A 15,635-nucleotide genomic window follows, 5' to 3' on the forward strand; every position below is an offset into this window, starting at 1 on the left:
TTAATAGATTATATCATGACCGTTTTTAAATACCCATAAGAATCTTTGAAAATCATTATTTTTAGTGACTGCGTAATATTTCCCTAGTATGGAACCTACCATATTTATTTGCTCAATCCACAGTGTTGGAGATTTAAGCTGCTTCTAAGTTTGTTTTTCCAAATGAAACAGTGTCTATTAATATCCGTTTTTGACTAAAACTCTTATTTCCTCAAAATAGGTTCCTAGAAGTAGAATTGATATGTCTAATACCAAGAACTACCACCACAACTTAGAATTTTGAGCACTGACCGTGCACTAGACATTATTTTAAGTGCTTTACATATGTAATTATTAATCTCATAACTGTGAGGTAGGCTCTCTTATTTTCCCTGCTTATAAACAAAGAAACCTGAGAATAAAGAGGTGAGGTAATACACCCAAAGTTATACAGTAAGAACATTTTGAAGGTCCTTGATATTATTGCCAATAATTTTTAAAGTTGCTGGTTTTTAAGAAAATAGATTTGTCAAGCATTTGGCAACAGCCTTATCAATAGAGGAGCTCGACAGGCCCTTTCAGCCTCTCTACCATTGTTCTTCAAGTCCTCCCTCCTTTGGAAACTTCATTGAGTTTCCTAACATGCTAATTATTTATCAGGGGCAAATTCATGTAACTGATCTCAGTTGCTCAGGGAAACGTCTTTTACGCTGAGGGGATTTGACTCATTTACCAACCAAATAGTGAACCTTTATCTTCACACAGTTGTAGGCCATGGAACTGACGCTCAGTCCAGGTTCTGTCTCCAGTGCATTTACTAACCGTCCATCATCTGACCTTTCTGGTTTCCTCTTCAGTTGAGTTCTATGGTTGGTTCCCAGATGGACTCGGCTCCACCACAGCCCTCTAGGAGCCTTCGAGGAATAGTCCTGGGCCCCACTCTGGAGAAACTTTTAAAAAAAATTTTGCTTAAACTTTTGTACATAGATTTTGGTTTTGTTTTTATCAAAAAGTCCAAAAAGATTGTAACAAAAACTAGCAGTCCCTGCCTTCTGCTCCTGCTTCCCTGGCTCACTGCAGAGAGGCCTCCACTTTCCACTGTGGCTGTCTCTTCCAACACCTCTGCAGTTCTAAAAATGTTTACTGTTCTTTGTGGCCTTCGCCGTTTTAGTCCTTACTGTTGGCTTTCTGTCATAGATTAGAATTTAGCTCTTAGGCCTCGCTAACCCTGCTTCACCTCCGCCGCCTCCACCTTCCCAATATAATTATATCACAAGTTATCCTGATGATGAGAAGGCAAAATTCTATGATTTTTTTGTTCTTATACAAGTTTTATATTTTTCCGTGCACCGTTAGATTTCTCAAGTCATGGTCATTCTGAACTCACAAATCTATCAGATTATCTGCGTTTTTTTTCTTAGAGACTTCCCTTCTAGAACTTTCTAAATGCTTATTCCAATCTGAATTAGTTGTTCAGGCCTGTTGTACTGCTATTTCCCGGGGACTTTTCTTCATGAATTTTCCTGTATTGAATCCACCTCACCCTAATTTCATTTCCTAGGTCCTCCGACTTCCTATTTCTTGATCTCATCCCTCCTTTGGGTGGTGTCCATCCTCCAGTAGCTTCCCAAGAGAGGATACACGGGAGCTAAAATTTTGAGTTCCTGCATGCCTGAAATGTCTTTATTCTGCCCTTTGTTTCTAGAGTGATGCTTTGACTGGTATAAAATTCTAGGTTGATAATAATTTTCTCTCAGAACTTTGAAGGCATTCCTCTATTGTCCTCCAGCTTCCACTGTTACTACTGTAAAATCTAATACCATTCCATTGTGTATAAACTGTTCCTCACCCTATTTTGGATGCTTTCAGGATCTTTATCCCTACATTCTAGAATTTTATGGTGTTCATCTTTTGGTTGTTATCATTCATTATGTGGAGCATTATGGATAGCTGTTTAAATCTGAAGACTCATATCCCTCAGTTCTGGGAGATTTTCTCACTTATATTTTTGGATAATTGTCTTCCTTTCATTCTCTGCTCTCTCATTTGTACCCCTACCGTTATCTGAGTATTTATTATGTGCCAGGCAGTGGCCTAAACACACTACACGTGTCCCATTAATCCTTCAAATAAGCAAAGAGGTATCAGTCCTCTTCTACAGACAAGAAAACTGAGGTTCTAGGAGGGTAAGAACCTTGCTTAAATTCCTCAAGCTAATATGTGAAAGATTTGGGATTCGAGTCAGGGTCTCCTTCACCCAAGCCTGTGCTTGAACCACTACATCATAATGCCAGTCACCCTCCAGTTGCTTAGAGGGGGAGGGTTGATTCTCCAAGACTTTGAAAGCATAAGGAAACTCAAGAAAGCAACTTTAGAATGATAATTCAGGGTTCCAAAAAGTCTCCAGAGATCCCAAGAGAGCCAGCCCAGTGGATGCCAGACAGTAGATTTTAGCAAGCTTAGGGTACAGTTGGCCTGTAAAGGGAGGGGGGCTATAAGGAGCCTAGGAAATCTTTCATCAGGGAAGCCATGTGATGTGGTGGTGTGGTTGAAAAGCACAGAGATGACCCCGAGTTCAGATCCTGACCCTGGCACTCATTAGCTATGTGATGTTCATCTGTACAATAGGGATGTAAATTCTACAGGTTCTTATAAAGATTAACTGGGATAAATACGTCAAAGCATCAGTGCACAAGCAAACAACAAATGTTAGCTCCCTTCCTTTTTAGAAAATATTCAAGAATCCAAAGGAAATATCCATGTGAGGGGAAATAGGAGACATGCAAAGAAAGATATATGGAGATGACACACAAATGGGAGATTGAAGTGCCCTGGAAGGCTGGCCACATGGGAACAAAGACTGTGGCAACAACATGCATACAGGTGGACACTGAGGATTCAAGGGGGATAGTCTGGATCACACTGCGAATGAGAAAGGAGCTTTTCTCAGACTCTTTCTCTCAGCATTCCCTGACTTGATGGCATTGTTCATCCTCAAGATGGGCCAAGTACATACTTGCTTCTTCTAGCCTTAAAATTATTTGATTTGGGGCTTGAAACATAGTTTTAGAGTCCACGAATCAGAAAGACATATTCCTATTTTTTTACTCCTGCTCTCTGCAGCTCTGTATGTGTGAGTGTGTGTGCATGCATGCGCTCCTGCATTAGAGTAAAGTGTGCAAAAGAGAGAAACGTGATGCGGATTCTCACAGGCAATTCTTTTGCAGTTAGCTCTGAGGGCAGCTCCATCCTATGAAGATTTTGTGGCCGCGTTAACCATAAAGGAAGGCGACCACCAGAAAGCAGCTTTCAGTGTTGGGATGCAGAGGGATCTCAGCCTTTACCTTCCTGCCATGGAAAAGCAGCTGGCGATACTGGACACTTTATACGAGGTCCACGGACTGGAGTCTGACGAGGTGGTATGACGTCTGCAAGACAGGGCCACCTCCTAACTTCAGGGAATAAAGTTCGCGAAAGTGTTTTGTTGCCCTGTTTAATTTCCAGCAGCAGCAGCAGCTTCAGCCCTCTCCAGCCCCTTACTTGGGGGGATGGAGAGGAGGAGGCAGAGCCTAGTGCTTTTATATATCATTTTTTTAAATGCATATGTGTTTTGTGTATTAAAAAATCAAGGTGCTATAGATTTCAGTTCAAAGGGCCTCTGGGAACCAAATCATACCTGTTATGTAGACTTGAACAGCAAGTTAGAAGAGCAGACTTGACAAATGAATTTGTTAGTTTTGTGTTTTGTTTTGTTTTTGGCTTTTAGTTTTAATGGGCCACCCAAACCCAAGCTGAAAATGAGCTAGTTCTGTATCAAGGGCTGTAACTCACAGGCAGGGTTCCAGGCAACTTAGAACTAGACTAAAACTTTGGACGGAGCTAAGCCCCTTTGTCGAAGCTGTTGACACGTAGAGTTTGCTCTCCCAGACCCTCCCTGGGGAACCCTCTGCTCTGTGGCTCTGCGAGTGAGAAGAACCTGGTGGCAAGGTGCTCGGGGCACTGGTGTGACCATGTCAGTGTGGGAGGTGGACTCCATAAACATGGGATCCATCCCTGTTTACAGGTGGGGACACTAGGAAGAGATGAGTGGTGTGCCCTGAGCCCAAGCTGGAGGATGTATGGGAGAGGGGGACAGGTCATCCAAGATGACCCCTCTCTAGTGCCCACACTTTCCCAGCATGCTTTCCCATGCATTATGTCAATCGGACGTGACAGCAAAACCGTGACATTCATGGATTCTTACTCAATTTCAAAAGTAAGGTTTAGAGATTGAAGGATTCACTCACAGTCACACAGACGCTAGAGGAACCAGGTGATTTCTAAGTGTGATCTGGACCATCTCTGCATCAAAATCATATGGAGTGCTTGTTCAGAAAGCAAATTCCCCGGCCTTACCCTGACCTGAAGAACCAGAATTGTGGGGGCAGGACTCAGGAATCTGCATCTGAATAAACTTTCCAAGTGATTCTTGTGCACACAGAGTCAAAGAACCATGAGATCAAATTCTAGTTTTCACAATTCCCAGTCTTCTGCATGGGCTAAGTGATGTGTCCATTTCTTCAAAGAGAAAGAGGCTATCATTGAAATAAAATAGATAAAGGGCAAGTGAGAAGTGCAGTGAGTTTACCCAGCAGCTTCTTAATTGAACCAGCGTCGACGCCCAGCCAGCGGGCCTTGGTGTTGCACACAGCGACCACAGTTCTGAATGTGCTCTGTGATCAATCTGGGTTTAATCACCAATAATTGCTGGTCAGAGCAAACTAAATGCAGCTCTTATCAATCTCAGAAGCTTTGGGACTCCGTCATGATTTAAAAGTAACGTTTAAATGTTTCATAAAACAACCTTGTGTAGGCATTCTCCTGAAAAGTGTGATGCCAGGACTGTGGCCCTAGTCTCTCGGCAGGCCACGCTGCCAAGAGTGTGCGTGGGACAGAAGCCACGGGTGCCTTCTCCGTTCGAGGCTACTTCTTTGGAGTAGCTGGAAGGGAAGTTCCAGCACGAGGTAGCTCCCCAAGGTAGAAGGTGAGCTCCTTCGAGGGGCACAGGTGCATGCTACCTGGGCAGTCCTGGAGAGTGCTGTTCCTGGGCAAAGAGAACTCTCTCCTTAGGCAGAGAGGTTACTGTGGGGGGTATTGATTTTGTCTCCTGTCTGTCTTTAAACAAATAGGCGCTGTTTAACTCAAATGAATGAAGCAGGTACTCTGCTCATAAAAAGACTTCTGGGAAATGCTTAAACTTAGAAAAGCAACGTCAGATGTTTTAAGGCTAGGGAGAAAAAGGGTGCTAAAATGACATTGATTCTTTTGTACTTTAGCACTTGCTGTTGACAGCTGCCAAGGTGTGCGTGTTATTTTACCCCACTCCCACGAGTCATTAGTGTGGATCTCCTTCTCTGGCTACTGTGAATGTGATGGCAGGACTAGGGGATAATTTAGACTTCCTGCCCTTGACATAGCCTCCTAAAGGGGAAAAAAGAAAAAGCAGCCAGTCTTTGCTCATAGCTTGCATGAAGACACTTTAGGCATTGTGCCGTTGGGAGGGGATGCTACCAGGAGATTCTGAGTGTTGTGAGGCATGACCGTTTAAGCAACTGCTGGGGCTCCTTGTCACTTCAGGTGAACTCGTGTGGTCTCTTGGAGAGGGGGGTGGGCACACTGAAAATACCTCAGATCTGCCACTGAGGCTCTGAATATACACAAAAAGAAAGCTGCTCGGCATGGCCGTTTCCCGTTTGTAGGTACTGCCTTGGTGTGTGTGACTCAGTTCTCTCAGTAGGAAGGGTTTCATACTTTCTGGGATCATCAGGAACCCAGATCAGAATAACTTGAGTAATTTGAATGTTACATTTTCTACTTACCCTTTTTCCAACCCTACAGAAAGGGAGTAATGTCTTTTGATAGATATTTTCTTCACTGGAGCGTATTAAGTTTGCCTAAGATGTGTAAAGCTCTGAGGGTCCTTAAGTAAAAATAACTAGAAATTGAACCTAATGCTAGATGATAAATTCAACTTGACCCGAAGCTTGGCACAGTCAGAGCATCCTCCTGGATCTGCAGTATTTGCTTCTCCATTTTAGTTAAAGTCATGATTTGTGCTAGTTTGCAGTTGCTATCTAAGAAGTGACAGAGAGAAAACAGTCTTTCCCTCCATATCCTCTGAGATTCCTGGGGCATCTAAGCTTTCTTTCGCCCTGATAGTGAGAGGAGGTGAGAAAACACCAGGATGTTTGTTGACAGAGTAATCACCTTGCTCTCACTGCTCAGAACATCTTTAGGATTCCTTTTCTAGAGTAACTTTTGAAGAGATCCTGGAGAAGAAGGTCATGTGTCTTTGGGTGTAGTAGAAGCTGATAAGTAACATTCAGATGACCCTTCACACAGCGCTTCTGTGCACCTCATTTCACCCTGCCTGCCCTCCTCCCCACGGGAGAAGCCAGGCTTCACGCCTGGGAGGGATCAATGTGTATTTGTCAAACTGAACAAAGTCCTTTCAATGATGGCAATTGTTTTGTCCTTTGAAAGCAAATTCCATTCCTTGTAGCTAATCCTGGTGAAAAATGTTAAGTTGGAGGGATACCTTTTGGGAGTGAAACAAACTTGTGACTATGAGGTAGAAATGATTTTCTCATCAGCTCTTCATCCAGGTCTGCAGGGAGTTCTGGAAGCGGGGCTCTCGGTGTTCATTAGGGTGTGTAAGTAGTGGCTTGAGGCACCTTGTCATCATTATTCATGTGTCATTCTGAACATACAGCTTCCCCTAATGTCATGTTCCACGCTGAGGGTTATCTGAACTCCATAGTTCAGCCTCACTGCCTCTGCCAGCAGTGCTCCATCAGAGCACCAGGTCCATCCCCTCTTAGCTGTTCTGCCCCATTCCTCAGCAGCATCTTCTAGCATATATGTGGGGCATCTGGCACAGACCTAGCGCAGGGCTAGGTGCCCAGTCATTGGGGATTCTGTTCTCTTCCCAGGCTGCAAGAGCTTCTTAAAGAACCGTTATTTCCATTTGTGGCTGTAAAGCAGGTGACTACCTTGTATGTGGCATCTAGGAAAGGTGACCTATTGTAAGACGAGTGCTGCTGGAAAAGTTTGCAGTCTTCTCTTTTGATTATTAATTGCATGTGTGTATATATCCAAACAGTTAATGCTTTCAGCTTTGTATTTTTGGGAAAGTGTTTTTAATTAAGAAAACTGTGGTAGGGACCAATCAATAAAGTACACTTTTCTTTATTAAATTTGAAGGAAGTCAAAGAGCTGAAGTAAGAGGTATCTTACTAAGGAAACTGAATCTGACTGTGAAAATCCTATGTATGAAGAAATATCACTTAAGGCATTGGAAAGAGTCAGAGGGTCGTGAGCAATATAAGATGTGAGGCGTTTTGGAAACTTTCTGAAGGAAAACTATTTCTGTGTTTTTTTCCTACTAAACTACCATGTCCTATAAGAAGTTGGTTACATAATGGTGCATTTCTAAATCATCGATTAAAATCAGTTGCTTCTGATTGTAGTCATAGGTTTTACAGTTCTTCTTCAGTTTCCCCACCCTCGTGTTTCATTTCTTTTTTTAAGGTGAACTATCAACCTTTTTTACATTTTTAGATTTAGGATTTATAAGTAAAATATGTTTTAAGCCAGTGTTCTATTAGCTGAGCTAATGTGTTCAGCCTTAGAGGGCCTGACTTCAGCTGCTCTGTGATCTGGTACAGTCTGTGCACGAACTTCGTGTGTACAGTAAACCTGCGTTCCTGTGAAGTGTGTATCGAATGCTTTATTCAGAAATATGTTCTGCTTCTGGATGTCCCTTTGTAATTGCGATTGCTTACTCAGGGGTTTCATAATAATGACGTAAGAAAATATTCGTTAGCTGTCTAATGGTGTTTTAAGACTGCTCATCTATTACAAGATTGTTAGGGGTTCTTTCAACAATTCCATGAACTTGTTCACCAGACTTCTCTGTAAACGTTCTCATTTCCCACCCTGTTGTAGTCAGTCTGTGTGCAGAGGCCGTTTGCATGATTCCCACTAGCACTGCTGCATAAGGCACTCCAGGGCATGACTAAGTGACATTGACGGTACGTCGCCGCATGCATTGACCTTTCTCTCCACTGTTTTATATATATAGCCTTTCACTAAAAGGAAAAAGCATACTACTACTCTGTACTGCGAGAGTTTTCAAAATTCTTTGGTTACTCTTTTTAATCACTTCCCTTTCAGATTGAACAAATGTTTTCAGCTAAGCTATGTGAGAACAAAAGAAAGAGATCCTGTTTGTTTTAAGCACCATCCTTTCTATTATATGTATTTAAAGCGTGGTCAGTATTTCCTCCCTGTACTTGACAAACAGAAACCACCCTGCGGATGGTCCCCTGGGATGAGGGCACCTTGCAAAGCTGACCTCATCCCACACACTCCTGTGTGCGTAGATGCATGTGGAGTCAGTGATGACAAGGGTGATCTAGAAATAATTCTGTTGCTTCCCAGAAGGTTAACGAGCCAGTCTCACAGTGTGTTTGATGTATGAGTCCCCTGTGTGATGACAGTTTCACTAGAATGTCAGTAAACAGCTCAACTACCTCATATGAAATTGGCTGTGGACAATCTGTGTCAGATGAGACATATATTAAGGTCAATTTAATCTAGTTATTAGATTGGACCAAATGATGTCTCTATAAAGAAGAAACATATTAGACCAGATGCCAAAGGCTACAATGTACATAGATTTCCTTGGATTAATTTTTTAAGTCAATGTTTAATTTGACCCCCAGTATTCTTATCTCGACTGTTTGTGGTTTCATAGATCCATGCTCTTTGAATATCTGTCACACGCAGTCTTGTGTTACCTATTCTTGTCCTTCAGCATTTTGAATGAGCATCATAATGACAGTAGAAAGCTAGTGTCAAGTGGTTTGTTGATTTCTTAATTTTAATGGACCTTTACTTAGAATGTAATGTGTTGGAGCCTTTTAGGACCAACTGATGAATGAGAAGTTCATGTTTAGGTTTCATGTAAAACTGTCCAAGTTCTTACTCTGTATCTTGTGGGGAGGGGAAACACGGGAGGGTTTTACTTTTTTTTGCAAAAATGTTTGAAAATATCTGTCAGATTTTATATTCGTTAGTTATAATAAACTTATTTTTAAAGTATTTTACCAAGTGCTTTTGTGTGGTTTTCTGCTTAATTGAAAATGTCAATAACAAGTATCATTTATGGATCACATGCTAATTGCCAGGCATCATTCTGGCCCTTTACAAATATGAAGACATTTAATCCCCACAGTCACTCTATAGGGCCTGTACTATTACTCTCCTCAAGTTACAGGTGGGAAACCCGAGGCACAGGTTGCTGAAGCCCCGAAGCCCCTTCCCTAATGTTCCACAGCTGATGAGGGGTAGTGCCAGGCTACAACCTCAGGCTGCCTAGCTCCAAAATCTTTATAAAACTATATCAAACCTAAACAAAAAATAGTTTTGAAGCGTCAAATGGCTTCTGTAATGGCATTGCCCTGGGTGTTCTAAGCGCTCTAGAAAGACTAGCTGCTTTCACAGATGCTGTGTTCTTTGACCTGGTCAAATTCTGTTTTCAGAGAAACCACAGAACAGATAGATGAATTTGCTACACAAAATGTTTGAGTAGCTGTGTGGTTTATAAATTTACATTCAATAGCAGATACTTTTTTGCCTGAATCACTTGATGATGAAGTAGGGTTGAACGTGTCAGGTTTTCTCTCGTGTACTTGTTGGTAGTTGTTAAGGTGTCTGTAGAAAGATATATATGGCTGGCATTGGGGTGCTACCCTGTCCACAGCCCCTTCTCAGAGAGGCTTCCCACCTATTGGCCACTTGAGGCGTCCTCTCCAGCCGCCTCTTTAAATACATGAGCTGAGCCAATTAGAATTGAGGGGAAGGGAATTGAAGGGAGAGGGAAAAACAAGTGAAGTGTGGTGGGTGCTTAAGCAAAAGGGTCCTATGGAGTCTGAGCTGGAGCAGCCATGTCAGGCCATGTGCAAGAGAAGAACGAAGAGAAAGTGGAAAGAAAGGGTGGTGCAGGCACACCCAGAAGCAAGGACAAGGAATTGTGTAGTCACCAGGGCACCAGCAAACTTTCCTTGAAGGCTGGCTTCGCCTTTCCTACTTTCGGTTCTCAGGAGGCCTACTCTCCTGCCCTGAGTGTCCTCCCCTTGAGAAACCTGTCTCTCTGCAATATGGCCCCAGTCTTTTTGCTTAGACTGCTTTTAGCACCTTCTATCCCTTGAAACAGTCGCTGTGACGAGCAGTTGTGTCCTTGTTCCACACTGCATATGGGCAAGTCTTAAAGGAAAACTAAAGCGACGTACACTGAAGAACTACCACCACCATCATCCTTGCTGTCTAAAATGGGAGTGCCTGTCCAGACCTGAAGTCAGTCGGTGTAGGCTTTGTTTATTCTAAGTTATGGGCAGTTCTCCCACAGAACCCCAGGGGCTTTTTTTTGTAATGGCTTCGTTCTTATAAATGTTGAACGTCAGTACTGCCGGAGACGGCTGTATAAGGACCAACTGTCTACCTCTTGCCTTCTCCACGCCTACCTGGAGCACTGTGCTCAGACAGGAGTTGTGTGAAGAAAGTCAGTTTCTGTCCCTTAGCTCCACCTTCTGGGGTACTTGGGAACCATGAAAAGATAAACTTCCTGGAGAACAAACCACGGTAGGTTCAAAAAGAGAACACCTTTGGATATCTGTCCTGACTTCCAGTGGGTCAGGGAGTAGAGCTGCCTCATGGTGATGAGGGACCAGCTGGAGAGGCTACGTGTGTCTGCTGCTTGTTGTTCTACCAGAATCTGCAAATAATGGTACATTTTCTGTCTGTTCTATGATTATTCTACGATAACGTGGATACTCCTGGAAGATCTGTGCTTAGTGGCATCAATGGAAAAACCAAAAGAGCAGGAAGGAATGGAACCAGCCTAGAGTTGGTATTTGTATTTGTGCTTATGTTCGCACAGGTAGATTAGTGGCCTGAGACTCTTTTCACGAGCACACATACACGTGTGTGTCTGTATCCGCGCTGACGTCAGCACTGAGGACGTATTTGGGTGGTTGGCTGTGTGGACGCATCTCCTTCCTCAGAGAAAAGACTTGTCACATTTTTGCTAACACAGAGTGTGTGGCCAATTTTAGGGCTTTTTTACTTTGGCTTGATGGTCCAAGTTGTTGAAAATTTTTTAAATGTTTTAAAAGTCAAATCCGGCTTCAACGTCCTTCATGAGATCACCTTAGACAGTCCCCTGACTGTTGTGTTCCACTGACCAAACCTCCTGCCCCGAGTTTTGTGAATCGCTGAGGAAGATGGGCTGATTCTCAGCCTGGTTCCTCCTGGTTTACATCTGGCTCTCTACTTGCATCCTTGCAAACTTGCTAAATTCACTTGTCTCCACGGCTTCAGATAGCAGCCTCCATGCAGATAACCCTTGAATTACACTTCCGGCACAGGTCACCCACCTGGGTTGTGGTCTTGGAGCTCCAATCCAGACCCCCCTGCCACTGATCATCTACCCTTAGATGTCCTGCCCTCATCTGAAACCCAAAATCCAAACTTGGTTGCCCCTTAAGCTTTGCCATCTAAGTCAGTGGCATCAGCATTATTCTAGTCTCTCAGGAAAGAAATTCAGATGCCCTAAACTGCTTCCTCACTTCCACGCTCTATGCCCAGTTTGTTATGAAGACCTGCCTTGACCTCCGCACCCCCAGTGGCTACAGCCTTGATCTCTGAATTCTGTGCTCTTTTCAACCTGTCTGTTGCTGTCTTCCAAACCTGAAAATCCTTTATGACTCCATGCCATGACTCAAATTCCTTCACAAACTTGGAGTATCCTTTCCCCTTCCCCCTTCCTGAAGGCCCAGATTGAATCTCTCCTTAAATACTGCCTGGATACAATAAATCCCAGCCATCGGTTTCACCTCTAAACCACCTCTTGCATTTCTTTTTTGTTTGTGTCTTAATTTTGGTGGGAAGATTGGCACTGAGCTAACATTTGTTGCCAATCTTCCTCTTTTTTTTTTTGCCTCCCCCAAACCCCAGTACATAGTTGTATATCCTAGTTGCAGGTCATTCTAGTTCTTCTATGTGGGATGCCACCACAGCATGGCCTGATGAGCAGTGTGTAGGTCCGCGCCCAGGATCCCAACCAGCAAAACCCGGGATCTCAAAGCGGAGCGTGCAAGCTTAACCACTCTGCCACAGCCCCAGCTCCCACCTCTTGCATTTCTAAACAATACTGAATAAATTAGAACTTGGGATGGGAAGTGTAACTGCATGGTAACTGAGTAGTTCTTTGGTGTATGTTTTAGTTATTGGTTAGCCTCCTGCCTCACTAAATCATAAAGTTCATCTCGTTCAAGTCAGTGCACCCAGCCCCCAACCGTGCCTTCCTTGTCCATGGGAGGATTCCAAAATCGTCTTAGAAATTGGGCATTACCTCAAATGGTACTCCCTGAGTCTTTCAGATGTGTTAGTTCTGTTGTCCAGCTTGATAAAAATATTTGGAAAGCCATACACATCTCTTCTATTCCTTCCTGCTTTCTTGGTTGCTCAAGAAATATTCTGAGCGGGGCTGGCCCCGTGGCCGAGTGGTTAGGTTCGCACACTCCGCTGCAGGCGGCCCAGTGTTTCGTTGGTTCGAATCCTGGGCATGGACATGGCACTGCTCATCAAACCATGCTGAGGCAGCGTCCCACATGCCACAACTAGAAGGACCCACAACGAAGAATATACAACTATGTACCAGAGGCTTTGGGGAGAAAAAGGAAAAAAATTAAAATCTTTAAAAAAAAGAAATATTCTGAGCAACTGTCCACTCAGAGTATAAATACTTTGTGTTTTTTATATTTTGCCTTTGTTAATTCAGGTATAAAATGTTTTTTAAATGGTGCTTATATGTACAAAATTATGAACAATTAGAAAGCAAAGTCCAGTTCATTGTTCCCAGCCCTGTTTGTACATTAGAATCACTAAAAGGACTTAAAAACCAAGCAGATAAAAACATTGATGTCTAGGCCCTTCCTAGACCTCCTAAATCTGTCTTTGGAAGGCAGCCTCTCACTTGTACTGTTAAAGTCCCTGCCAGTGATTCTAATATGCAGCCCAGACTGACACCCCCAGAGCTGCTGGTTTAGTCCTTTAAAATTGTTCTCTGGGGTCTGTTAGGATAAGTAAGACCACATCACAGAACCACCATCTCTTAAAGTTTAAAATAAATACAAATGTTAAAAGGAAAAACTAGTTTTAAAAAAATTCACCAGAGTGACATCAGCATCATGGCAGAGTGAGTTTTCCCAGTTATTTTTCCCCTCCAACATACAACGAATAAACATCCACACTCCAAGAAAGGACATCCAAACACAACACAAAAAATATCAGAGAGACCCACACAACCATATGACAGAGGGTGGAAAGGCTGGAGCCCACCTTGGAGGAGGTGAAATGGGGTAAGAGAAAACTTCACTCCCTCCCCTAAAGACTGCTATCCAGGACCACAGGACGCCTCCAAGAGGGAAGGAACAGGGGAGGGAACATTTGTTTGCAGGAACATCAAAGACTCCCAAGAGCCCTTGCAGCCTAGAGGGAAGCCCTCTACCAGGGCAGAAGCTCTCACAGGGGATGACCTCATCAAGCCAACACCCCAAGAAAGCAGATAGCGAGAGCAGAGGCTGAAAACCCCCAGAGCATGCAGGAGAAAGCCTCCCTCCCCCCACCTGCTCAGCGTGGCTCCAGCCCCTGGGATTTTGGGTGAAGGCAGAGGGCTCAGAATATGTGGTTTTTGACCCCACCCAGTGGCAATAGGTGCTAACTGTGACCAAATAATGCTAGGATGTGAAAAAACAGAGCCACTCCCTCTAGCAATATCAAACATTATATGAGATCTCCAGACCAGAGAGAAAATGACAAGTACCCAGAAATCAGTCCTGAGGATGCAGAAATATGTAATCTAAATGACAAAGAATTCAAAACAGCTATCATCAAAAAACAAGGTTAAAGAGAATGTAGAGAAACAATTCAATGAGTTCAGGAGCTACTTCACAAAAGAGATTGAAAATATAAAGAAGAATCAATCAGGAATATTAGAAATGAGAGACACAATGGAAGAAATAAAATATGGCTTCCCTGAATGCTCAAGAGGACTCCATAGAGAAGCGTATCAGCATAATTGAAGATAGACATGTTGAAATGCTCCATATAGAGGAGGAGAGAGAACTAAGACTAAAAAGAAATGAAGAAAGTCTCTGAGAAATATCAGACTCAATTAGGAAATGCAGCATAAGAATTATAGGTAGTCAAGAAGGAGAAGAGAGGGAGAATGGAGTAGAAAGCTTGTTCAAAGAAATAATAGCAGAGAACTTCCCAAACCTAGGAAGGAAATCCATGTGGAAGACACTGCCAGATCTCCTAAATATGTCAATGTAAAAAGAGCTACTACAAGGCATATAGGACTGAAACTGACAAAACTGAATGACAAAGAAAGAATACTAAGGGCAGCAAGGCAGAATAAAGTAACCTACAAAGGTACCCCCATCAGGCATTCAGTGGATTTCTCTGCAGAAACCTTTCAGGCCAAGAGAGACTGGAATGACATATTCAAATCTTTGAAGGACAAAAACTTTCAGCCAAGAATACTCTATCCAGCAAAAATATCCTTCAGATATGATGGAGAAATAAAAACTTTCCCAGACAAACGTAAGCTAAGGGAGTTGGTAGCCATGAGATTCCTCCCACCCCAAGAAATCCTCAAGAAGGCCCTCATACCTGAAAAAAAAGGCGGGGAGAAAGGGGTTACAAAGAGCAGAGTAAGGAGATAAATAGGTAGACAGAATCAGAGCAGGATAGCAAATACTCAAGTATAGCATTAAAGACAAAGGGAAGGAAAACACCAGAACCAAAGATAATCTTGTCATTTTAACCACAAACTCATAACACAAGATGGAATAAGATGTGAGAAAAACGACTTAGGAGGGGAAGAGGTAAGGGACTAAATCGGTTTAGTCTGAGGAAATTACAGGCCATCAGAAAAGGGACTATCTTATCCATGAGATTTTAAATACAAACCTCAGGGTAACCACTAAGCAAGAAAGCAAAACAGAGACACAAATAACAAATGAGAAAACAAACAAACACAACATAAAAAACTACATAACTTGATTGGTAGACCAAAATACATAGGATGAGAAACAAAGGAAATGCAGGAGAACTGGCAAACGAGTGATAAAATGGCAGCATTAAGCCCTCATATGTCGATAATCACCCTAAATGTAAATGGATTGAATTCTCCAATAAAAAGACACAGAGTGGCAAGATGGATTAAAGAACAAGACCCAACAGTATTCTGCCTCCAGAAAACACATCTCAGCTCCAATGATAAACACAGGCTCAGAGTGAATGGATGGATGTAGAGTGAATGTAGGGTATGTGCTGTAACTCCCCACCCCACCCCCAATTCCATCATGAAATCTTCAATAAAATCTAAGTGCATTCAGTGGAGGGAATGCAAACAGTGCTAAGTCCAGCATAATGGGTGGAATGAGGCAAGACAGGGGTTGCCCTGGGATAGCTGTTGGCAAACAAAAGAAAGCAGGTGTTGCAATACTTAGATAAGGTAGACTTCAAGATAAGACAGGTAAAGAGAG

At 42.9% G+C, this 15,635-nt stretch overlaps 1 protein-coding gene across 5 annotated transcripts in view; it reads left to right on the forward strand.

Annotated features, from left to right (window-relative positions):
• The window catches only part of PLEKHA8 (pleckstrin homology domain containing A8), a 45,704-nt gene extending 42,164 nt beyond the window's left edge, over positions 1-3,540 (forward strand). For all 5 annotated transcript variants that reach the window (XM_014841050.3, XM_044765369.2, XM_044765365.2 and 2 more), the window contains one exon: positions 3,207-3,540. In XM_014841050.3, coding sequence (XP_014696536.2) covers positions 3,207-3,404 — 198 coding nt within the window. In that variant the 3' untranslated portion in view covers positions 3,405-3,540. The remainder of the gene's footprint in view (positions 1-3,206) is intronic.
• Positions 3,541-15,635: the final 12,095 nt, after the last annotated feature.

This window comes from Equus asinus, chromosome 1 (assembly GCF_041296235.1).
Source record: "Equus asinus isolate D_3611 breed Donkey chromosome 1, EquAss-T2T_v2, whole genome shotgun sequence".
Classification (NCBI taxonomy): Eukaryota; Metazoa; Chordata; class Mammalia; order Perissodactyla; family Equidae; genus Equus; species Equus asinus.